Genomic DNA, 27,046 nt, shown 5'->3' with positions numbered 1-27,046 from the left:
CCTTTTTTTAAGATTTATTTGTTTATGATAGACATAGAGAGAGAGAGAGAGAGAGAGGCAGAGACACAGGAGGAGGGAGAAGCAGGCTCCATGCAGGAAGCCTGATGTGGGACTCAATCCCAGGACTCCAGGATCGCACCCTGGGCCAAAGGCAGGCGCTAAACCGCTGAGCCACCCAGGGATCCCCAATAGAGGCCCTTCTTAATAATAACATATATCACAAATGTGATACATCTAATTATTAAATTGTATTCTAATAAACTACCTCTCTATTAATATATCTTTATTCCTTTTACATACAAAGATAATAAATTAGAGCTCTAAGATACAAAACACTTTATGATATTGATCCAAAACCCCAACCACTCTCTCCTTGGAACTAATCTATGTTGTAAATGTCTATATCCCATATTTCCTAAGCAGGTCATCTTCAATTTATTTCAGAGTTTGGCAGCATAATTTTCAATGTAATTAGATTCAGCTGTCATTCTGAATGACAGTTTGTCACGCAGTAACTAAAATATATTAGTTTACCTTTCAGAGTGCAATCACTAATCAGGTTAAACATTATTTCTAAAATAAAAAGAGCCCAATATAATTAACTTAAATCAGTAAATCTGACTAAAATATATTTGCTCAACATAATTCCTATAGAAGTTTCTAAGAGTATTTTCACAGAGAAAAATGCTTCTTCAATAGCTACTCGACCCATCCCTAAAATAAGCCAATCATCCTAAAAATGAATGCTTTTGATCCCAGATGAGAAAATGCTAATAGTTCAAAACAATTTCATGACCATTTAGGCAATCTTGTTGAACTGTGACCAATGAGTTCACTCAGGCCCTGTGTGGTACCAATGAGACCAAGAAAATGGGTTATATTTCCATTTGAATCTAAACTTAGTACAGTGAATGGTTAAAAGAATGAGCCTACAATCCCACTGAATTAGGGTCTGCTGCCTGCCAGGTGGATGATTTCAACAATAATAGCAATGAAACAAATATGTGAACAGATTAACCGCTAGCAAAAAATAATTCACATCTTAGCATATTTTATTCATAGTAACAGATACTCCAAAGACAACAATGTGAAAAGTCAAACTTTGGTAAAGATGAACATTAAATCTCAACTCTTAAAAACCTAGACAAGTAAATATTCTACCTTATAAATAGTTACTGCATTTTTACACATAATAATTATACTTGACCTAACTTCTAACATTTTTTTTCTGGAACATTCTTTCAATTCTGGAACTCTATGAAAAAACTATAATCAGCATCTTTTTAGCAGTGGGAGGGAACAGAATTTCCTTACAGAGGAAGAAAAATTCAAAACATTATTTATACCAGACCAGTTAAAGAAAAAGACTTATTTGTGGTGATCCTGATACTGAACTGTATCAAGCCAGCTTGAATTTTCCTCTAGATTTCAGAAAACCATTAACTTTATTTGATAAAATTTTTAGAATTCTGATTCTATGAGACCGACGAAAATCGAAATAATTTCTAACATCCTCACTTCTCTTCCTCCACCTTCTCTCTTATTCATGAACTACAAATGCCCACAGAGATCTAGCTCTTTCACCTCTAGAGGGTAGGCAATGAAAACCAAACTCACCTCCTCTCTCCAAGGGGCCCAAATTTACACAGATGTATTTAAACTACAGCTTTTACCCCGTAAAATATAGGTGTCATATACCCTACCATCAACCACCTTTTCAAATCTCAACCTAAACATTTTTTTAAATTAATATTGAGTACTTAGTATGTATGAGAACCTTCATCAGGTATTGGGAAAATCTCTTCATTGTCCCTTCCCTCAACCACAACTTTAAAATTTGAATCCATCATCCCCTACTTACTGAACTTATACTTACTAATACTTACTTATTAGAACATACTCTAAGAGTGAATTTTTTTCTTCAAAGATAAAGGGTAACTACATGGTAAGTTTAGGAAATCATGCAAAGTGTAATTTACTTCCCAAAGTTTTCAATACGAGACCTAATTACTGAGTTAGCTATATACCTAATAATTAAGTTAGCTGTACACAAAAAATAATGTGAGCCTATATAATTTAAAAGTTTATCTGATAGCCACTTACAACAAGTAAAATGAAACAGGTGAAGTTAACTTTAATATATATACATATCTTATTTATAATATAATAACCCAAGAGGCAACATGACCAAGATATTTTTATTTCAACCTGTAACCAATATTAAAATTAATGAGATAGTTTACTTTCTTTTTTTTTTTCAGACTAAGTCTTTAAAAATGGTATGTATTTTAAACTTAAAGCACATATACATTCTTACTAGCCACATTGTAAGAAGTGCTCAATAGCCCCAAAATGTAGTGGCTTCTACACTGGATAGTATAGCTACACACAAGCAAAGAAATGGCACTTCAAAACAAGTAGTAAATATATAAAAAGACAAACTTACAATAAGACAAAGTTTTCAGTAGACTTTAAAATGACATAAGTATAGCCATGATTAATAAATCTTTAGTAAGTTATTTAAGATAAGCTAGGCCTAGGGGCACCTGGGTGGCACATTTGGTTAAGTATCTGATTCTTGATTTTGTTTCAAGTCATGATCTCAGATTCATAAGATCAAGCCTCCCTCCCACTGGACTCCAAGCTCAGCATGGAGTCGGCTTGCCTCCCCCACCCCACCACACACAAGCTTGCATGTGCTCTAATAAATTAATAAATAAAATCTTTAAAAGAAAAAGATAAACTAGACCAATGGTATAAAAGAAAATGAATAAATTATGTTATTTCTTTAAGATAAAGGAAAAAAGGGTTAAAACTAAACATCATCTTCAGAAGCTATGTACTATATAAAGTGAATTCAAGCAGATAAGGGCATGCTCTCTCAAAGCTTGTAACTAGGTAGATAACATGATAGATAAATTTTAGAGAAAAGGTTTTTTTTTTTTTCTTTTAAAACAGATTGTTTAATGGAAGCACATTTAAAAAAAAACTCTTAAGGAAAAATAAATTACAGGTCTTTTGTTTTCTTTTTAATGAAGGAGGAATTGAGGCAAAATCACTACTGAATATTCCATAAGAAACTGAAGTCACTGTAACAAATTAGCTGCTGTCTTCCATAATTAATTAATTTCTTAGGTGACAAGAATTATTCACATGTGAGTGTTCTGGTCTTTCTTTCTCTATACTTACTCAAGAGAATTCTGGCTTGGCCTGCAGAAGTGAAGGCCTTCACCTCCCCCACCCTCTGAGACTGTCTTACCAATCTAAATGGAAATTATTTTAGGCTTTGTAATTTAGAAGAAAGAGGAATACTAAGAATTTAAAGGGTTAGAACTATGGGCTGATTTTTTGACAAGTTCCAGGATAAAAGGATCAAAGAGCAACTGTATTATGGGAACGAAGCAAATGAGAGAAAGAGAGTAATATTTTTTTAAAAAACTATTTACTATAGTCTGTATATCTCTAGTCCATGTAATATTCAAGAAATAGGAGTAAAGAACCTGAATCATATAGAAATTACTTTTTCTTATTGGAGACGTGTTTTTTTGGTTACATCAACAAAGAAAGTGATGCATGCAGATCATGAATTTATAAATGTAACATACAAATATAGTCTCCAGAGTATCTTATCTGTGTTGTCAATGGAGATGGGTTTGAATAAAAAACTCTTATTCTGTGAAGACATATGCTAAGTGCAATTAAGCCAGACACAAAAGGACAAATACTATATGATTACACTTGTATGAGGTACCAAGAACAGTCAAACTCACAGGGACAGAAAAGTATAATGGTGGTCACCAGGGCCTGAGGAAAAAGGACTGGATGTTACTATTCAATTGGTACAGAGTTTCAATTTAGGAATATGGAAAAAAGTTCTGGAGATGGATGGTGGTGGTGGTTGCACAACAATGCTAATGTACTTACTTGTAGTAGTGCCACTAAATTGCACACTTGGTTATACTGGTGAATTTTCTCCTATTGTATATTTTATCACAATAATAAAGGACATAAAGACTTTGAATAAACGGAGTTAACTTTGAAATAAACCTAGCAGTAATGATATTTGAAAAAATAAAAATAAATTCTACTGACTTCTAAAGCCACATTTTACCACCATTAAAAATACATTTTCTTTAAGATACTAAAGCCTATTTGTTGAAGATAAGTGTGCTGGATGCCTAACATTATCTTTAAAAATTGACTAAAATATAGCTAAATGATATAGCTAAATTAATATAGCATACCAGAAACAGATTTTAAATGTTAATAATAAAAGGATTTATTTGGAGACATTCATTTCCCAACAAAAGCATATTCCTTCCCAGTTGGATCTAGTATACAGGAACATTTTTTAAATGTTACGGCTTTAAGAGAATACTGCATATAAAAACTACACGGCATCTCCCCAAAAATGATCTGTGGAGTTTCAGAGATTAGGATGGTAGGGGAACACATCAATTTGGAAATAACATGAATAACAGGTTTTAGAAAATACCTGGTAACATACCTTATGTCTATTCTCTTAGTCTCATGCATATGGCTACAATGTGTTAAAGGGAAAAGACCATTTCTTTTAGTAAGAGTTCAAATAACTGGAGATTTTGCAAACTATTTTTTTGTGTGTAGCTCTCCTTAGCTACTCATAAAACCCAACTTATCTTACCACTCATAGAAATACCTGCCAAGCTAAGCACTAAGGAAAACAAACATTATTCAAATGCACATATATGAAATTCATATACAAATAATTAATTTGTAGTACGAACAAAGCATCAATATCTTTAGAAGGACAGTAATTGCACATTTCAAAAAGTACTAGAAATAGCCGGGACACCTGGCACCCCAATGTTTCTAGCAGCAATGTCCACAATAGCCAAACTGTGGAAGGAGCCTCGGTGTCCATTGAAGGATGAATGGATAAAGAAGATGTGGTTTATGTATACAATGGAATATTACTCAGCCATTAGAAATGACAAATACCCACCATTTGCTTTGACGTGGATAGAACTGGAGGGTATTATGCTGAGTGAAATGAGTCAATCGGAGAAGGACAAACATTATATGATCTCATTCATTTGGGGAATATAAATAATAGTGAAAGGGAATATAGGGGAAGGGAGAAGAAATGGGTAGGAAATATCAGAAAGGGAGACAGAACATGGAAGACTCCTAACTCTGGGAAATGAACTAAGGGTGGTGGAAGGGGAGGAGGGCGGGGGGTGGAGGTGACTGGGTGGCGGGCACTGAGGGGGGGCACTTGATGGGATGAGCACTGGGTGTTATTCTGTATGTTGGCAAATTGAACACCAATAAAAAATAAATTTATTATTACAAAAAAAAAGTACTAGAAATAGAAGTCAATGCCATCAGTTAAATTTTATCTATTCAGCTTAAGTTTCTCTTCTCAGGTACCATACACTCAAAATAAGTTTCCTCTATCCTCTGCCTATATGAATCTTTCCTTATTTTTTTAATTTTATTTTTTTTAATAATTTCCATTCTCAATGTGGGGCTCGAACTCACAATCACAAGATCAAGAGTCACATGTTCTAGAACTAAGCCATCCAGGCACCCCATTCCTTTATTTTTATACATTATTCATCTAGCATTTATTGAATGCCTACTATGTGTAATTATTACACAACAGTATAACAAATATTATATCTTTCAACAGTTGACAGGAAAAAGGTATACCCTTCTATGTTAAAGAGTCAACTTATCAGAAGTCTGGATGAGTACAAAAAAGTTACCGACATATACAGAACTCCTGAAATAATTCACTGAATTGGACTTTAATAAATGTTAATCTCCTGAGTACACCTGAGAAGGGAAAAAAAAATGTGAACATTCATGGATTAAAACAGAGGGATTTCAATAAGAAGAAATAAGGTTGACCTAACTATAGATTGTAGTTAACATTGACAAAGCCATGGAAAGAAACACTCCCTAATGATCTGAGTCCTTATGTAAGCTATGCCCTCTTTGTAGAAAGCTTTTCCATTCTTCCCTTTTTCATCTTTGAAAATAGCTGCTTGTCCTTTAAGATCCAGTTCAAAAGTCACCTAACAATGTGACCTTCCTAGAATCCTTCAGGAAAAGTTAGTGGATCCACTGTCTCTATGGCATTTTATTTAAATCTTTGTAATATCCCTATTTACCATTGTAATTTATTTGCTTATTCTTCTATTTCCTGTGCTGAAACTTCAGTTAATTGAAGGGAGGGACTATGCAATTCTTTTTTACATGCCCAATGAGTATCTTTACTCTGGCAATAGAACACTAGGTTAGGATTACTCAGTAATTTCTTTAATCATTACTTTAAATATCCTGAGCCAAGGGGGAGGGGGGGAGGCAACAACAACAACAACAACAAAAAAAAAAAAAAAACAGAACAAAACAAAACAAAACAACATCATCTCTTCATATAATGCATGCTTCTGTTTGAAATGAGCTGGGGCAAAGTGGAACTGTAGGCAATAAGATAAAATGAAAAACAGCACTGAACTAAGAGTCAGGGAATCTAGTTGTTAAGTCCTAGTCTGTTTAAAACCGCAGAATCTTAACCTATCTGGTTCTCTTTCCTTGCCTAGGCAAGTGATAGAATCAGGCTACTTCACCAGATCTGAAGACTCTATAATCCTTTTCAAATTTAAACTTTATTTTAAACATAAACCATGAATATATACACCTAAATATCTTTAGCTTTCCCCACACACACTGAGAAAAATAAAAACTGAAATGTTAAAAAAGAGGCAAACATAGAAATCAGGAGAATCACAAAAGCCTGCAAAGACAAAATTTATACCCAAGTCAAAAGTGACCAAAATAAGCAAACTATATCACATGTGAAAAAATTCTCATTCCAAAAACAAGTTCAATAAGCAGCACAAAATTCCAGATTCTACAATAAGTACTCATGATACCAAGGTGAATAACACAATATTCTGATCTCAAGGGATTCAGAGGCTCTAGAGTAGTTTGAATATTTAAGCAAATCTTTAAAATAGAATGTGCAAGTGCTGAATCTGAAGAATGTACAAAATGATATGGGAGAGCACAAGATAGCAGGAAGAGCTTTTAGGGAAAGATCAAAGAAGGTATGGCCTATGGAAGGGATGAGAATTAAATCTTGAAACACAAGTAAGTGTTCTTTAGACAAAGGTGGAAGAATAAGATGACTTGAGAAATGCAATAATTATTTAGCAAGTAACAGTCAATACAGTATAATAAAAGAAACAATTTTCCAGGGATTACTCATATCTCATACGATTTTTAAACTAATTTAAATAATTTACATTCAAGGACTTTGAAAGGGTAATCAAGTTATACAGATCAAGTACAAATCAAGTAAGATAATTTTATGACCTTTTATAATAAAATACTGCTTATATAACTGAAGCTAACACTTCTAAGATACTACTAGACTTAGTTTAACTCAGAAAGACAACTATTTTATTTCATTGAAGATTTTACATTTATCAAGATGATAAAATGAGATAATACACATCATATGCTTAACATACTGCTTCAGTAAGTGCAAGCTGCTATCACTGTCATCATCATCATTAAAGGCTTCTGTATATTTTAAAGAGCAATGAACCTGAAAATGGAACATCCAGCTTTGAGTCTCATTTCTGCAACTACGGTTTTTGCAAACTTAAACAAGCCACTTAACTTCAGCTGTCGTTTACTTATTATACTAAAGTAAAATCCCAATTACTTCAAAGGGGCTGGGAGAGGATATTAAAAACATTAAGGTATGAAACCAAACCCAATCTATTAAATGCCAATTCCCTCCCCATAAGTAAAAACTTTTAAGGTAACAGTAAAAATATGTATATGCCATCTTTAAATCAGCTGCAGGTTATTTCTCTAAGAAAAATGAAGGTATTTGCTAAAGACAAATATATCTAGACATTTACACTTCCATAAAATTTGCCATTTATCAATGTTTGCTTTACTTTCCTAAACCGAGAGAGGAATTACAATTACAAACTGGAAATTATGTTACCTAGGCTCTAGAATAACTCCTTCTATAACTCATTTGTTCTACCCAAACAAACAATATACGTGAGGGTTCATTTAATTAATACTAATATGTAAATCTACTTTTTCTACATAAAATAAATATATTAATGCATGCTATTACTCTGGTTCAAGGTAATATCCAAAGTACCAACATTTAGCCTAAGAAAAGGTAAACAATTCAAAATTAGTTACCATTTATAATACTGTATAACCAATTATTCCCCAAAACTCAAAAATAAATAGTTCACAATATAGTTTTGCTAAAATCACTTCTGTATACAAATCCATCAAATTGTCTTGCATTCATTTTGATTTCCTGTAGATAGCTAGTCCTGAGTCATCCAAGGGCAGCATTCCCTACAACAACACCAACTCACTGAGGTTGGCTGGACCCTCCCTTCCAACATCATCTCTTCATATAATGCTGGCCTTTAGAATAATTTCTAAGTAGCTTCACTTTGTTTAATAATATAAAAGACTGTAGCTTTTGAATCTGAAGGCATGAGTCCCAACTCTGCTGCCCTTGGGATACCCACATAGCCTTATCTAACTACTTCACATTTCCTGCAGCCTTAGTTTCCACATCTGTAGAGAAGGAATGGTATCTGAACAAGAAGTTATTCTGAGGACTAGTTAACACAGTACAATTTTACAAGTGTATTTTAAACAGTTAAGAGCTATTAATATTTTCCCAAAAAACTGATCACAAAATAGTTTTTAATCCTCTAACTTGCCCCTTAGACTTATTACTCAAGTAGTCTCCTAAATATTTAAGCTAATACTCCCAAAGGGAGGAATTATTTACTAGGATCACCATTTGTATCCTACTATATCTGTATGCAAAATTCAGCCATGTGAGGGAAGGAAGAGATAGAAGTGATCCCAGGCAAAGGAACTTGTGTTGCTTCATGTCTGTTCCTTCCCCAGTTTTCCATCTTCCTTATACAAAACTAGGTAATTAGGAAAAACTACCTCAGGTACTACTAAAGACTATGCAGAATGCCAGAGAACAGACCTCCTGTGATTCACCAGGAAAGCCTGATCTATGAGTACCTGAGACCCCTTCTCTGACAGATTCACAGGGCTCAGGAACTCCAAACTAAAAGAGAATAGCTCGGTTTTATTTAGATCATTATCTTTTCTCTATGATCAGATTATCCTCAGATTCAAGATAAGAATAAAGGTAACAATGGTAAGCCTTAAATAAACTGTGTATCAAATGCTTTACATATATTATTTCATTTAATCTGCCCAACAACCTTGAGTTAAATATCCCCTTTTACATATAAGGAAGCTGAGGCATATAAAGTTTTAATGGCTATATGATATCATAATGTGGATGTAAAATAATTTATTTAACCTTAACCTTTTTCTATCGTTGAACATTTATGTTGTTGCCAATTTCTTAATGTCATAAAATTACATTTATTGCTCATACTTGTCCACAGGTAATTCTTCCTTAGTCTAAAGAACTAAGGATTAATAACAAGAATCTCTTGAAATCTCTTAAGACATAGGTTAAAATATCATTCAGAACAGCTGTTAACATTTTACATGCCCTACAACATCATTCAAGATTACTTTAGTGGGGCCCCTGGGTGACTCTGTAGGTTAAGCATCTGCTTTCAGCCAAGGTCATGATTTCAGGATCCTGGGATGGAGCCCCTGCCCTCGACCCCATCATCAGACTCCCTACTTAGCAAGGACTCTGCTTCTCCCTCTCCCTCTGCCCCTCCTCCAGCTCATGCCCACCTATGCACACACGTTTTCTATTAAAAAATCTAAAAAAAAAAAAAAAAAAATTAGCATGCCTAGGAAACAATGGTAATTTTCTCTTTATCATTTGTTTTCCATTGTGTATCACTATTATGTTGTTGGTGAAAATAAATTTCTGTATTAGTTAGCAATATATATTTCTTCTTGAAATAGAGCAATTCCATTGGCAAGTTAATATTTTTCTTACGACTTGTCCTGTAATACCTAACACCTAAGGGTTTTGTTTTGTTTTGTTTTTTTAATTTAATTTAGAATACTGGTCAGGAATCACTGGGGTGCAATGGATAGAAACCCAACTCAAAGTAGCTTAAAAAAATAAAACATGAAATATATTTGCTTATTAATACATTGAAAAGTCTGGAGATATGTTGAGCCCGAATGGTTTCAAAGATGTCATCCGTAATCTCTCTTGGATCTAAGTGCCTCTGTGATAGGTCCATTCTCAAGTACACTCTGCTTCATGGTAACAGACTGCCAGTCTATATTTGACTTATATTCTAAACGTCATATCCACTCCAATGGTATCCTTCTCTTCCTCTGACAAATGAAAGAAGTTACCAAGCTACTCAGATGTGCAGCTACATTTTTAACCAAAAGTTGTTACTGATGAGCCAGGTCCAGATTCTGTTTCTGATTCAGGAAAGCTGAAAGGAATCCAGGGAAATTCCAAACCACATAAACAGAGTCAAGAAGGGATGACTCCTCAAAGGAGTGTTAAAAAATCTAGAACTGTTAAGCAGCAGAAAGAATGGATGTTATGCAGCCAAAACCAATAGAAAATTGTAATATTCTAGCCCCTTACACCTTATACAGTCACTTCCTTCTTATATACATAATTTTTAATACCCATGTTTAACAATGTTACTACCTTAGCCACAATTTAAAAAAAAAGGTACTCATCACTTTAAGGGGATGCAGGGTGAGGAGGAGGTAAGGAATAGACAAAGACAACTCAAGTTACTGCATCAAGCTACAAGTCTAATAAATAAAATCTTTGTGCTATGAATTGATCAGGTCCAAATGTGCGTTCTTTTTGGTGGTATGTCATTATCTGACAACATATAGCTATATAACAAATTTATCTCCCTGATACTTAACATAGGATGATAAAAGAACAAAAATAATAATTCCTACTTAGAAGAGTGGCAAAGGTAAACCATGGTCCTTAATTTGAAGCACAGAACATACACTACCGGTTAGAGTAGCAAGAATTTCTTATCCCAGCAATGAAGTTCCTTGTTCAGCCAGTTCAGATGTATTCATTTCTCCTAGATGAGAAGACCTCATTTGTCCATCTACCCTTATGGCCTTATTTTCTGTCCAGCAGCTACACTGCTTTAGCAGCCTACTTCCTCTTACCTAAGCTTAGAACTGCCTTAGAAGGAAAAGAACACAAGTCTTCATTTACCAGACTTACAGTCACTTAAAGAAGTAGTTTTCCTAAAATCATAATAACCTTTTGATCAATTAACTTCAGTCAACTGGTTGAATTAGCATCAAAGCCAGAATCTTGTCAAGGTACAGTTTACCAATCTTTTCCCTGAATAGTCAGGGGAATATTGAAAAAAGAAAACCAGAGCAGAGCCAGGGGCATCACAATGCTGGATTTCAAGTTATACTACAAAGCTGTAATCATCAAGACAGTGTGGTACTAGCACAAAAACAGACACATAGATCAATGGAACAGAATAGAGAACCCAGAAATGTGCCCTCAACTCTATGGTCAACTAATATTTGACAAAGCAGGAAAGACTGTCCACTGGAAAAAAGATAGTCTCAATAAACGGTGCTGGGAAAATTCTGTCATGTGCAGAAGAATGAAACTAGACCATTCTCTTACACCAGACACAAAGATAAACTCAAAATGGTGGAAAGATCTAAATGTGAAACAAGAATCCATCAAAATCCTAGAGGAGAACACAGGCAACACCCTTTTTGAACTTGGCCACAGCAACTTCTTGCAAGATACATCTATGAAGGCAAGGGAAACAAAAGCAAAAATGAACTATTGGAACTTAATCAAGATAAAAAGCTTCTGCACAGCAAAAGAAAGAGTCAACAAAAACTACAAGACAACCTACAGAGTGGGAGAAGATATTTGCAAATGACATATCAGATAAAGTGCTGGTATCCAAGATGTATAAAGAACTTATTAAACTCAACAACAAAGAAACAAACAATCCAATCATGAAATGGCAAAAGACATGAAAAGAAATTTCACCAAAGAGGACATACACATGGCCAACAAGCACATGAGAAAATGCTCCACATCACTTGCCATCAGGGAAATACAAATCAAAACCACAATGAGATACCACCTCACACCAGTGGGAATGGGGAAAATTAACAAGGCAGGAAACCACAAATGTTGGAGAGGATGTGGAGAAAGGGGAACTCTCCTGCACTGTTGGTGGGAATGTGAACTGGTACAGCCACTCTGGAAAACTGTGTGGAGGTTCCTCAAAGAGTTAAAAATAGACCTGCCCTATGACCCAGCAATTGCACTGTTGGGGATTTACCCCAAAGATACAGATGCAGTGAAACGCCGGGACACCTGCACCCCAATGTTTACAGCAGCAATGTCTACCATAGCTACATTGTGGAAGGAGCCTCAGTGTCATTGAAAGATGAATGGATAAAGAAGATGTAGTCTATATATACAATGGAATATTACTCAGCCATCAGAAAGGATGAATAACCATCATTTGCTTCAACATGGATGGAACTGGAGGGTATTATGCTGAGTGAAGTAAGTCAATCGGAGAAGGGCAAACATTATATGGTTTCACTCATACGGGGAATATAAAAAATAGTGAAAGGGATTATAGGAAAAAGGAGAGAAAATGAGTGGAAAAAATCAGAGACGGTGACAGACCATGAGAGACTCCTAACTCTGGGAAACAAACAAGGGGTAGGAAGGGAATGTGGGCAGGGGGATGGGGTGACTAGGTGACAGGCACTGAGGGGGGCACTTGATGGGATGAGCACTGGGTGTTATACTATATGTTGGCAAATCAAACTCCAATAAAAAATATACCAAAACAAAAAACAAAAAGAAAAGGTTTCCAACTTCTAAAAATTTCCTAACAATATTCAGTCTCCCAGCAATAGACTTTCATGGTAGTCATTCCCTTCACCCTCAGCTTAGTGATTTTCCTTGAAGCAATTTGAAACAATAACCTGGGTGAGGAGGCACAGGCTATACTGTTACTCATTCCCTGGAAGCGCTCTCTTTTAAAGCTCTTTAGTAACTGGATTGTTACTTTGGTCAGGAAGCTGAGAGTATAATGCATGAGGTGCTTGAGAGAAGCTTATAAAACAGAATTTTATGTGATTCTAATTTAACCTCTTGCCTTTCCTCTTACCAAGTTTAGCATGGGGTAAAAAAAAAAAAAAAAAAAGCCTTTTCAACCTTCAAAGTTCTTGATACTCTGATTCTCTGCTATGCAGAAAAGGCCACTCTTACTTGGCAAGACAGTATTTTCTCTCTCTGCTTTCAAGGACACCCACCTGTACCAAAGCTAGTTGCCCTCTTATGAAACATTATCAATGAAGGCCACAAAAAGTGGCCAAAACACTACAATATCACTAAAGTTACCACCTCAGTAATTCCATAGGCAAAGATAACACAGGTGACAATTTAAAACAGGTGTTCTGTAATTCCTTAAAAGTAACTTCTGGGGGAAAGCAAAGTCCTCATTGCCTTATACTCCATTTCAACGTTTAAGGTCTGTTACTTACAACATCCATTTCCTAAAGTCTATGCTAGTAAGGATTCTTTCCATTTACAAGTGACAAAGTTCCAATTTAAAATGACTTTAAGCTAAAATAACAATAAATTTTAAAAGAGAGAATTTAATGGTTAGAAGATAATTACAGGGAACTCCAGGGGCTCAAGAATGTTATTTCTGTCTCTCTTGGCTCAGTCAGTTAAGCATCCATAACTTGTGATTTCACCTCAGGTCATACCTTGGGAGATCATGGGATCAAGTCCAGCTTTGAGCCCAGCATTGGGCTCTACGCTCAACAGGAAGTCTGCTCCACGTTCTCTTTCTCCCTCTGTCCCTACCCCTCTTCATGCAAATGCTCACACTCACAGTCTGTAAAATAAATAAATCTTAAATATATATATATATATGTATATAATATTTCTCTCTCTCTTCATACTTAGTCAAATTCTAATATAGGCACTTCAATATAGCTATAGGATGAATCTACCAGTTCAGCATCCCCTATAGAGTTTCAGCACAAGTCCTATGACTGACCCTGTGACTCCTTTTGAGTTAAAATGTTCATCCCTGCACCAATCATAGTGATTCTAGCCATGCCTGGGTAAATATGTCCAACCCACCTAAACAGCTGAACCAAAAGTGGTGGATAAGTGGTTCCTCAAAGGCAACTGCAATATCTTTACCAAAAAGGGAAATATGTATGCTAGACAGACAAAAACAAGAGATGTCCACTACTCCTGGTAATATGACATATTGGAACACTTTTTAATTTCTACTCAAAGCACCATATGCATTCCTTGCTAATAATAACATAATCTTTGTCATGTGCTTATATATTTGACATACACATAGGATTATTGTAAGGAAAAGTCTTATCAGAGTCTTACTTCTCCTAATATTCCAGTTTAAAATAACATTTGTATGTGTAGTAAGGCCTATATAATGCATACATATTCTCAACACGCTTTTCTAGTCATAGAACTAGACAATACATTAAATGAGTCTCATTTATTTCAGGATCTTGGGTCTGGACCTTACTGTTGATCATAATTTCAGAAACTGGTCCTCTACTTCCTAATAATAGGGTCATGCCTACTCAAAATTCATTTAACTTACCCAAGAGCCAAAAACATAAAAAATGAATATGAATCCTCAAATTCTGATATTAGATCCTAATAAACCCATTTTAAGTTGAAAACATCAAAAGTCAAAAATGCATTTAAACATCTAAATTCCGAACATCATTGCTTGGCCTAGCCCATCTTAAAAATGCTGAGAATGCTTATATTAACCTACAATTGGGTAAGTCATCTAACTCAAAGCCTATTTTATAATAAAATGTTGACTATCTCCTGCAATTTATTGAATACTGTACTGAAAGTACAGAAAAACAGAATAGCTGTATAGGTACAGAATGGCTGTCAGCGTATCAGTTGTTCAACATCATGATCCAGTGGGCTAACTGGGAGATATGACTTGCTGCCTAGCATCACAAGAGAGAATCATACTGTGTATCACTAGCCCAGGAAAAGATCAAAATTCTAAGTATGGTTTTTAATAAGTGTGTATTACTTTTGCACCACTGTAAAGTCAAAAAATCATAAGCTGAATTCGGTTAAGTCAGGGACTGTATGTATGCATAAAATAGCCTCTTGCCCTCATGGGGTTCACAGCATAGGAGGGGCAACACATATAAATAATAAATAAATAGATAGATAGATAGATAGATAGATAGATAGATAACAATACTGGACATATAAATAAATAAATAACAATACTGGAGAGTGATAGGTGTGTCTTTTTATTAGGAGATACTGGTTTTCCCACTAATCAAAAGTAGAGTGTTCCTATGAAACTTTTCATAAGCCAAAATGGCATAAAGCAAAGGGTATCTCCCACTCTCCAGAAGTTGGCAATATGCTACTTCGCTTTTACAAAAGACCTATTACAGCTACAGTAATGGCTTTTTCTGTAAAAGCAAAAATCTTCTTCAGATTTCTTTTGGCTAACAAAAATAGGTAGTAATGTAGATCTTTCGTAAAAATTAAATGGCAAAACACCAACTTTTGAAAAGATACCTGTAAGCTGACAATGCACAAAATATGAAAAGTACAAGCAAGAAATTAGAAGCCTATGAGACTGATGCAAAATATTTAAAATAAACAGTCAAAATGTAGATGGCTGAATTTTATGATACAGTAGTACATCAGTGATCCAAAATGGGGACTGAATCTGTTAGGACCACACTGTGTTTACAGAAAGCATGGCAAAGAGAGAACCTTAAGATACATTTATTTAACAGCACAGTATTTGCCAAAAACTGACTAGCAGTATATGAAATACTCAGAGTTAATATACCTTGTTCATAACCTGGCTATAGAATATTTGCTCCTTACTGTCTTTTTTTATTCAAGTATATTAACGTAACAGTGTCACATTAGTTTCAGGTGTTCAATATAATGATTCAACAATTCTATACATTTCTCAGTGCTCATCAAGACTGCTTTAGTGTCATTACATGACTAAATTAATCTTTCTGTGGAAAACCTCAGAAATCTAGATAGTGCAACTTCCAAAGTTTACAAATTCATTCTTAATTTAACTTTCAATATCCAACAGCAAAAATAAAATATAATTCAAGTTAATATGAAAGACTTACATGACAACATAAGTTAAAATGCAGAAAATCATCTTTAAATATAAGTAAATGCGGTTCTGTTAATATTAAGGACTTTCCTGATGCAACTGCCTGTTTTTAAAATAAATTTAGTTCAGATGCAAAACATACCTTTTGTTTGCGAAATTCTAAGTATCTTTAAAGTGAAAATGATTCTGATTATCAAGCTACAAATGAAAAACTCTAAGAAAAGTTACTGTCACATTCAAGTATGAGAGAATCACTTATAAATTCCATTTTAACAAAAATACTATAACCCATATGCCCGGCAGTAGAGGAAATTTGCTCACAAATCCCAGGAAAAGCATCTTGTATTGCTTTCAATACAATATGCCATTCACACGTTAAAAAATGAAATGATCAGAGGAAATATTTTCTACAAGTAAAGATAACTGACATTGCACTGTAATTTGCAAATAAAAATTTACAAATTAAATGCTATAGAATTATACTACCCAAGACAGCTATTCAAACCTGGTGTGAATTCTTCCATTAAGTAAATATCTGTCCTCTGTTTTATCTTTTCTAAAACTATATTTACATTAAAATCTTTGATAAAAAGAAACTTTTATGTTATAAACAAACAACACATGATACTTACATAGCATTTACTTTAAGGACAGAAAAATCTTATATAAACATATGTTAAGGGCGTTTACAAAGGAAGCACTGGATTAAGCAGTATGCCTATTTTCTAACTGAAACAGGCAACCAAATGCCTTATCTACAGTTAGTCTCTCTTATACCACCTCATTAAATAATTCTTCCTAAAAGGACGCCTGGGTGGCTCAGAGGTTGAGCATCTGTCTTTGGCTCAGGGTGTGATCCCAGAGTTCGGGAATCGAGTCCCACATCAGGCTCTCTGCATGGATCCTGTTTCTCCTCCCTCTTCCTATGTCTCTGCCTCTCTCTGTCTCTCATGAATTAATAAATAAAATCTTTAAAAAAAAATTCTTCCTAAAGCCAAAGTTTGTTGATGATCAGCTTCTCTCACAGCTACACTGCAAAATTCTTGACAGTATACTCTCATTGTAACACTATTTACAAATTAATTTACTCATCTTCCTGTTGCTATAGTAAGTGCTATATTTTAATGCTTCAAGTTAAAAGTATCATTATACAAAGATATATCCATCTACAATAGAAATTATTCATTCTATTTATCACTGCATTGATGATTCTTCCACAAGTTCACAATCCACCTGAGTAATGGAAATAAATAGCTCTACCTTTGGCAAACAAAAAGCAGAAAAATTACAGCCATGGCTGTGTAGAGTCCTATATTTCACTGCATGCTTAAACTTTACTCAGCAAAACTTTTAATTCTTTGGGCAAGGTTAGAGAGAAATAGCACCTGAAAACCAAGTATTAGTATTCTCATACAGAGATAAAGAACGTACAAGAAAAACAGAAAAATATTTGGCAAAGGTGACTGAGACTGTTTAACGTAGAAACTGTTTTGTTTTCAAGTTTCATTAGTTCCTCTCCCTTCTCTTCTCTCCCCCTCCGTTCACTATTTCCACCTACTTTTTAAATTTAATGTTTTAAATTAAGATTGAAAATTGTAAAAAAAAAAAAAAAAACAACTCATTTTAGAGATAATATTAGAGGCTTCCAAATTCTAACCAGTCACTGAGTTCCCTAAATGGATTGTACTGATTTATCTTTTAAGTAAATAGAATTAAGTTTTGATAATTATTTTTTAAATGCCTAGGATTTCCAAATATTTTCAGCATCAGCTTAAATTTTCACATAACATTTCTATCATGAGTATATTAGAAAGATAAAGCTCTAAACCTACGGTTCAAGAAATATTACCCTTCAAGTGATCAATTTGTATTCCGAAATCAATATAATTAACCTAACAGTAAATAGCTCCTTTTGTCATATATTCTTTTCTCCAAAACTTTCCATTTAAAGACCTATTGCATTCTTTAAATACGTACAAAGATATTTTAAACCTAACCTTTTTTATTCCAAAATCAATGCAGTTACAAGGTTTTATGTGGATTTGGGATGTAACCTTTCAGTATTACCTTATTTCTGATTACTCTAATTAAGCTTAACAGTAAAGTTAGACTCTAACATAATGTTTGCATACTGAGACTTCACACCAGATTTTCATTGCACTGAGGGAGAGTTAAATTTCTTTGCTATATCAAAAGAAGTATTTCGCTTCCTTTCTTAACCTACTGTATATCTATAGAACCCCATCTGTTAGGACTGATCTGGCATACATCAGTAGTGCTGCAGAGTCCAAACTGGTTACACATTCAAATCAGTTTCCAGCTTGGGAGAGCTCTATTGCCTCTTATCGTGTTAAAATGTATTTGTATGCTAAGTAAGCATACAAATACGTATTAAAATAACCTAATATCACATCATCTAAAGTAAAAATGGTATTGGTTAGGTGAAAGCTGGAAAACTTTAAATGTGTTCTTTCGAATTTACAGAAATACAGTACCTGCTAACATACTACTGTATTTTGATATTTCATCTTGTTTATTTTAAGAAAAGGCAAGTACTGACCTTCTACTTGCTGCTGGTTAAAATCAAAACTATCAAGAAACACTATTTCTGGTATTGTTTTGAAAAGAATTAGGTTATATTGAGGTGACATTTCCCCAAACTTGCAATGACTTTTATAGTGATTTATTTTAAGGGTACATAGAGTTAGAAAGAGGTGTATTCTATTTAAATAGTAATAAATATAACAAAGCAAAGACACATTCTCCTATCTCTGACTTGAGGTACTAGCAAAAAAAGAAAAAAAAAAACCCAGCTTTAACTTTTCTGTGAATTTAAGAGGTTCATAATAATAATAAGCCATAGACATTAATCCATATCTCAGGACACCACTGCTGTAGCTGCAGCTTTCTTTCAGTTTTCCAGTAAATCAAATAAAAATAATTGCTTGGCTGAAAAATCAGACTATTATAAAATCTCCCTGTAAGCATATTTTTTTATATTTCTGTGACTCCACACCAAATACAACAATCAATAGACTGGTCTTGATTTAAGCCTGGTCTTCCAAAACCCTGCCTTAACAGTATGTCAAAGACTAGATATTGCAGAGGAAACTGTTTTAAAATCTTTGCTGCAGCAAAAAACTGCATTTGCAAAACACTAAAAATGAACTACTCTTAATTATCCGCAGTTTATGATTCTCCTCTATTTCTTCTCATTCCTTCCCCTGACATCTTGAACACTCCTCAGCCTCTCTGTATATAGCGCAAAACATTAAGTCATACACAGTTCTGCAGTAACTCTTTCTTCTCATGAAAGAAACCCAAACCTATGGCTGCGTTTAACACCTTTCCTCCAGCCTTTATCCACATGCCACGCTCTCAGAAGGCAACGTAGAAAACCAACCTGTATGATTCGGTGCCCTCACATCTCGGGTGCACAAAAAACAAAAAGCCAACAACAACAAAAAGACTAGGAGGTCAGCATATTCAGGGCAATATTACAAGGGAAGAAGGCTGCCTAAGAGGAGACGGGGCGAGGGGGCGGGGGGGCGGGGTGGGGGTGGGGGTGGGATGGGGATGGGGATGGAGCCACAACACTCTCCATCACGGCCCTCTGGATATATTTAAAGGCAGATGCAAAACTGCATCATTTTTCTCATGCAAAAACATCACACCCCAGCTGCTCAAGTTAGAGCTAATGCGCTTCTCCCATTTCAGTAGCACGGGGGAATTTAGGCTCCAGGGGCAAGGCTTCCATCCTCGGAGAGCGACACCACAGACAATTAAGAGTGTACAAGAAAGAACCCCCAGAGAAAAGGAGGCCTCCTCTTCCCCCTAACGAAACTCTCACGCCGACCCAAGACCTGCAGGGCAAGGAATGATTTCTACTCCCAGCCGGGAGAAGTGAGAATAAGGGTGTTAAGTTGGGCGCTGCGCTCAGGTGGCAGGAGAGGACCCGAGAGGCGCAGGGAGGTGGCGCGGCGACGGCTGCGCGCAGGCAGGTCACCCGCTGGGCAGGCACTACCCGCCGGACGCTCGGTGCTCCCGGGGCCGCGCGGCGAGGGCGACCCCGGGGTGGGGGTGGGGGCGCGGGCGCGGGCGCGGGCGCGGGCGCGGGTGCGTGGGAGCGAGAGGCTGGGGAGCACGGCGATGGGGGCCGGGGGCAGACGGGGAGCACGCCTCTTCCCTTACCAGGTTGAGCACCGTCTCCACGATGTCCCTGTTGCTGACCTCTCCGACCTGTATGAGTCCAATCAACACTGCGAATTTCATCCGGATGTTGCGGATCGGCACCGAAGGGTTAATCATCCCCGCGGGCAGCACCACCGAGCCGGAGCCGGACGCCCCCCTCAGCTCGCCCATCCCGCCGCCCCCGCCGGCCCCGCCGCCGCCCCCGCCCCCGCCGCCGCCCCCGGCCCCGACGGCTATGAGCCCCACGGGCTGCGGCTCGAGCCCCGGGCCCGGGCCCGGCTTCTCGCTCGCCATGTGACCCCCTTCTGGGGAGAAGGCAAGAGCAGAGGCGCTGCCTCCGCCGGTTCCGTTACACCTGCCTCGGCCCCCGCCCCCCGGCCGTCGCCTCGGAGCCCAAGCATCCACCAGCGCCGCGGCGCCGGGCCCGCTCCCGCCTGCGCGTCAGCCCGGCCCGCTCCGGCGCCCTCCCCCGCAGAGGCGGCGGGTTATTCCCAGGCTTATTCCCGGCGGTGGCTGCGCCGCAAACCGCTGCCCGCCCGGCTCGCGGCAGTGCCCGCCCAGCAGCTGTGCCGGTGCCGGTGCCGGTGCCGGTGCCGCCGCCGCCGCCTCGCTCTCCCCCTCCCGGTCCGTCCGGCCCGGCCCGCCCCCCGCGGAGATGCGGCCGACGCTCCGAAAAGCCCTGGGGCGCGAGCTCTGGCCACGACGCTGGCGGGTGCTGGAGCTCGGGCTGCGGCCGACGCTCCTGACGCTGCCGCCGCCGCCGCCACGGGCGCCCCTGTTGTTGTGAAGCCCCGACGCCGCCGCTCACTCCGCCATGTTGCCGCCCCCTGCCTGCGGTAGCGGCCGCCGCGCCTGCGCACAGCCGCCGGGGGCGGAGCCCCGCTGCACCCCCTCTTGTGCCCTGCCCTCCACCCCGTCCCTCCCCCAACCACCCAGAACGGAGAGACAGGTGAGCAGGTGCAGGAGAGCGCTGCCAGGCCCTGGGGCGGGCTGGTAGAGGCGGGGCGCGCAGCGGCTCCTCGCGCTTTCCCCCTCGAGGGTGGACTCCCCCTGTGGGGAAGGACGCAGGGAGCGTGGCTTGCCTTCGCCGCCTCCTCCTGCTTCCCTCAATATCCTTTTGCTCGGAGGAGGTTCATCGCCTTCGTCTTCACCATTGCGCCCGGCAGCTGCCACGGCCAGGGCCACATGCCTCGGAAGGTAGGGAGTGGCAGACGACCTCTTTCCGCCCCTCTTGGCCCTCCCGGCCGTGCGGCCCGCCCGCCCCGCCCCCCTCCGCACACGCACCCCCAAGCCCCCAAGCCCCCAATTCCCCAAGTAAGAAGTGGCTGGCAAAGCAGAAACAGACGCGCCGGCCGTGGAGCAAGATCCTGCCTTGTCGGGGAAGGACACAGAGGGAATGTAATGGGTCTTTTTCTACAGCCATGAATGGGGCTGACACCTGCACTCGCAGGCGCGACTTAAAATAGAACTTGTCAAACGGTGACCCGCTCTGGGCGCAGCGCTGAACCACAAGCAGCTCTGAGCTCACCTACCAGCCTAAAAAGGCTGCACTGACTGACACTAGGGGGTAGTTCGGTGGGAGCTACAAATCCCACATTTCAAAAATCCCTTGCGATCTTCAGGTATGAGGCCAACTAATGATGCTTCCCTTCTCCTTAGTCATGTGCAGTTCAAAGACTTTTGAAATTATCTAAGAATATAGGGAATCTTCATGGCCACCTTTAATCTTGAAAAAAGTAGATCGCTCTATCTGCATAAATATCAAAGCAAAAATATTACTGCTTAAGAAAATGAAAATGTGTATAGTAATCTGGCTGCTAGATTACTAAACAAGCAGGACTGCTGTTTTCTCCTTTGAAATGAAGGATGTACTTTTTGTAATATTTCATGAACTGTGCCCTTTTCAATAAAGATATATTACAAGCCACCAGAAATACTCCGTATCTTGAGGTACATTCAAGTCATTCTACTTGTCATCTCAAATAAAAAAGAGTCAATATACAAATCTATCATAACTTGTTTTGTGATTATTCACATTTAATTGGACTAGCTAGTCAAGTTATCTGTCAGGATACTGGAACATGGTAAAGTTCTAAAATAGTATAGGTTATGTGTAATGAAGCTCTTCAAAACCAGCACTTAAGATTAGTTTTTAATTGTGCATGAATTTGTTTAAACTTGCACTGAATTGATTGAATTATTAAGCAAAAAAAAAAATCCTTTGGAAAGAAGTGATAATTGCTATGTCCATTTATATTAAATAACAATTGAATTACAAAATGTTATAATGATTGAAACTGTAGGGAAAGCTTATAACACCAATAACTTTTAATAGTCTGACTTAGATATGCTCTAAAAATCCTGTGACACATAGCATTTGTGCTATAAATGCCGGTAGCATTTATGGTGTTATTTATTTTTGTGAGCACCATTTTCATTTGTAAATCTAAAATAATATATCTTGAATATGTAAATCCAGATGGGAAGATCATCACACTAGCTTTCTTTCACCTTGCTGTGTGTAAAAATGGCACCAGGTTGTACCTCTTGCTGTTTTTAGATGTCTTGCACGAGTGTTTTGAGAGACAGTGACAGCCTCAACTTTCTATTTCCTTTCCCAATGAATAGCTTAACATCATTTTAATATCTCCACTTTAATTTTCCCTGTTTTGCTTCTTAAGCACTATGTGTGGCCCTTTGGTTTTGTTTTTCTTGTTTGCTCATTTATATTTGTTCATTTTCCTTTAGCAGAGATAGGGAGTGGGTAAAAAGAGTATTACTTTTTCAAAGTAAGAAAACCCAGCTTCTGTTGCAGACTTAATTCAATATTAGAAATATTTAAAAGAGCTTACCAATTAAAGAGCATTCTCCAGTACACTGTCAGGTCCCTGAAGACAGTGTGATACTATGGAAAGTGCACAGTCTTTGGAATCATCCTCACAACTTACTACCTGTGCAGCCTACTCAATTCATTGAGCGAAGCCTCCTCATTCACTAACAGGAATGAGAATACCTATCCCATAGGAAAGAGAGAATTCAGTGAAATTACTTGAACTCAGCAGCCAGCACATCGTAAATGTGTCCTCATATCCTTAGTATACAGGCACAATATGTGTTGAATGACCTGTAAACATGTGTAAAACCAAGTACAACTACATACAAGTCTTTATAATTGCACAGTTATATGTTTTCAATACTAACCCCAAAAGCATAAAGTTTAGAAAAGACAGCAGGTTAGTTTTCTTTTAGCCTACAAAGCCTATTTCCCTATAAATGTACAAATAGATTAGTGTTTGCAATAGCAATATTCTGAAATAAAAGATCGGTACATAATAGAAGCTGCCTAAAATGTTCATATTTTTAAATCTCCAGATTTAAAATGTTTTACGTGGTGAATATTAGTTTTGTATACATTTTTGTTTTAATATATGCATGCCCCTACTTCCAAAGGACATTTTTCAGTGATAAGAAGCCCATGAATCTGAGGGTTTTTTAAAAAGATTTTATCTATTCATGAGAGACACACAGAGAGAGAGGCAGAGACACAGGCAGAGGGAGAAGCAGGCTCCCTGCAGGGAGCCCGATATGGGACTTGATCCCAGGACCCCGGGATCACAACCTGAGCCAAAGGCAGACTCTGAACCACTGAGCCACCCAAGCGCCCCATGAATCTGAGTTTTAAGAAGCAATATTTTTTTTTATTTTAATTCCAGTATAGTTAACATTACATTGTTAGACTAGTTTCGGGTGTACACTGTAGTGATTTGATATTGTAAATGATGTATCAAGAAGCAATATTGCATAGTGATTTTGAACACATGCCCCAGGTTTAGTAGATCCTGAGTTTGGATTCCAGTTCCTGCAGCCACTTATCTGTGTGATCTTGGGCAAATGACCTCCTCAAAGCCATAGTTTATCCTACCCAGAGTTGAGATTCATAGGATTAAAGGATGAGAAGAGTTTAAACTATTAAACTAATATATTTAATGTACTAATGTAGTAGCAAGCGTCAATAAATATGTTTTTGTTCATTGGCTGTGAAAAAACACAATGTTGTAGTTATTTCTGTGTCTTCAGCACCTAACATGGCTGACTTATAATTTACATTGAATAGATGTGTTCAAAAATGAATAAATAAAAAACAGCAATTCTCCAGGCTAAATATCCCGATTCCCTTGACTTGTTCTTTAAAGAAAAGGTTTCTAGTTATCCTCTAAATTTTATCTGAAAAGTATATAGTAGGTTTAGATCAGTACAAAACAGAGGGTAACTCTTACCCAAAACTCAACCTTTAGAAATATAACTCCTGTTAATGTAACCCCATATCTTCATTTTGGTTTGGTTCTAGGTTTTATGGCAACATAATGCTAATGATTCCTGTTTGGCACATAGTAAGTTCTTAAATAATTTCAATTCCATTATCCTCTCATGTTAAAATTCTTATCAACTGAAATAGCAAGATTTTTTTTTCATTTTTATTATTTTGTTTTGTTTATAGACATGCTGCTGCTAAAAAGCAACACAAACCCTACATATAGATTTTGAAATATAAAGTGCAGAATTGTACATACATATTCAGATTTAGTTTAATTCCATTTTTATCTAGTCAATTTTTCTATTTAATTTTCTATTTAAATTTAATTTGCTGGGAATTTCTTAATCCTATTTATATCATGCAAAAATTTGTCTTATTATTAGATTGTCAGCATACTTGAGCACAATTCTTCTATGTCTTCAACCAAATATTTGATTGAATAGGATAAAAACAGCTCTATATTCACTAGATACATTGATTGAAATCACCTTACATTTTTCAAACCATAGTCCTCAACCCATTAGTGAGCCATGAAATAGATATAGTAGGTTGCAACCAGGAGTTTAATGAAACAGAATGGAAAATATCAAAATGCATCTATTATTTTAATTGTTTACACACATGTATACATATTTATGTACATGTGAGCTTACTAGGTAATCATGTAAAATGTATCTTTTACTGTAAACATAACCAAAAAGTTTGAAAATCACTGATTTAAGTTGTTTTTAAGCACCTGTTTGGCATAATCCTTCAACTATTAAACAGCTACCTTCCTGTGCTAACAACTAGCTCATGTTTCTCTAACTTGTGCAGAAGAATATCATGAGAGAACTCGACAACTGGCTAAAGTCTGGATACGCTGTCTCTGTGGGCAAAATTAAAGTAAATACTATAGAGGGATGTGAATTGTTACCGTTTTTTCCAATAACTACAACATAAACAAGAAAATGTGCTTAATATTATGACATGACTTACTGCTCCCTTTTGTAATGAATGAACCATTCTATAATCTCACCTGCAGGGAATATTAAGCTACCTGCTGTGATTATTCAAGATTTATCTCCTCTTTCTCCCCTTTGGCACTTTAATCTGTGGCCTTTCCCCAAGACTTCTCAAAGACCCCTGAGAATTGTTCAACATGATCTAGTTTTCAGATTCTTTCAGGATCAATAATTATAATTTGTCCTGCCTTAGGAACTTGAAATCATTTAGACTAGCTCAGTGCCTTTTTACAATTTCTTTTTTTTTTAATGTGTCTATATATTTTTTTAATTTTTTATTTATTTATGATAGTCACATAGAGAGAGAGAGAGGCAGAGACACAGGCAGAGGGAGAAGCAGGCTCCATGCACCGGGAGTCTGACGTGGGATTCGATTCTGGGTCTCCAGGATCGCGCCCTGGGCCAAAGGCAGGCGCCAAACCGCTGCGCTACCCAGGGATCCCCCTTTTTACAATTTCTTCACCAAATCGTAATTTCACTTTCCTCCAGCTATGTATCTCTACCTTTTTCACCCCACTACTTTTTCTCCTGAACAGAAAACACAGGCACAAAATAGAAATTCAGTATTTGTTAACAAATTTGACCCAGATTTATAATGGCTAAAATGTTGATGCTTACTAGCCAACACATATTTGAGGGCCTACTGTGTACAAGAAAGTAGACCCACCAAAATGAATTATTTCAAATTGTCCATTTAATTAGCAAGTCAATACATTAAAAGTATCAAATGAGTGCTACAGAAATAACAGGTACTCTTGAATTTCGAAGGATGTAGACATCATGCAAACAGCATACCGCATATGTATACCCTCAAATATCCACATAAACATACATACAAATTCACACCCACACACATGTTCACCATCAGATTAGTCATACTTCTGCCCCTTCTTCCTCAGCAACATGCCCAGCATGTGTCTCATTCTTTTCATTCTCAGTGAGATCCTGCTCACTTCATAACTGCTCTTGTCTCCACTCTCATTCTTCGCCAGTCCACCCTGTACACAGTAATTTTCCTAAGACTCCACCCTGGTGGAAGAAGTAGTGTGGTCAGAATTTTTAACTTATTAATCATAATAACTTCTACATGCATACATGTCATCTGCTCAAAAAAATCACCCATAATTCTCTTTACCTAATAAATGAAGCCGAGAGTCCATATCTTAGTACCCAATGCCCTCCATTCTTTTTTTTTTTTTTTTTTTAATGCCCTCCATTCTTAAGCTTACTTTCTAGTTTACTTCATTCTGCTCTGGAAAAAAACCATACAGCAATAGCTCTTAACATTTTTAATTATTTTTCATGAAAAAGAACCATAGTCTCCTGGACTCCTACCTGAGAGATTTATTAATTTA

The 27,046-nt window shown here is 37.3% G+C and overlaps 1 protein-coding gene across 15 annotated transcripts in view; it reads right to left on the bottom strand.

The window, feature by feature from the left end:
• The window catches only part of NBEA (neurobeachin), a 662,404-nt gene extending 641,483 nt beyond the window's left edge, over positions 1-20,921 (bottom strand). For 14 of the 15 annotated variants that reach the window (XM_072719992.1, XM_072719993.1, XM_072720000.1 and 11 more), the window contains exon 1: positions 20,373-20,921. In XM_072719992.1, the coding sequence (XP_072576093.1) occupies positions 20,373-20,666 (294 nt within the window). In that variant the 5' untranslated portion in view covers positions 20,667-20,921. The remainder of the gene's footprint in view (positions 1-20,372) is intronic. The other variant, XM_072720007.1, reaches the window with a different exon arrangement.
• Between the last annotated feature and the right edge of the window lie 6,125 nt (positions 20,922-27,046).

The sequence above is a fragment of the Vulpes vulpes genome, chromosome 9, assembly GCF_048418805.1.
Source record: "Vulpes vulpes isolate BD-2025 chromosome 9, VulVul3, whole genome shotgun sequence".
NCBI lineage: Eukaryota > Metazoa > Chordata > Mammalia > Carnivora > Canidae > Vulpes > Vulpes vulpes.
The sequence above is the reverse complement of the archived record's forward strand: the minus strand, read 5'-3'. Positions and strand labels throughout refer to the sequence as shown.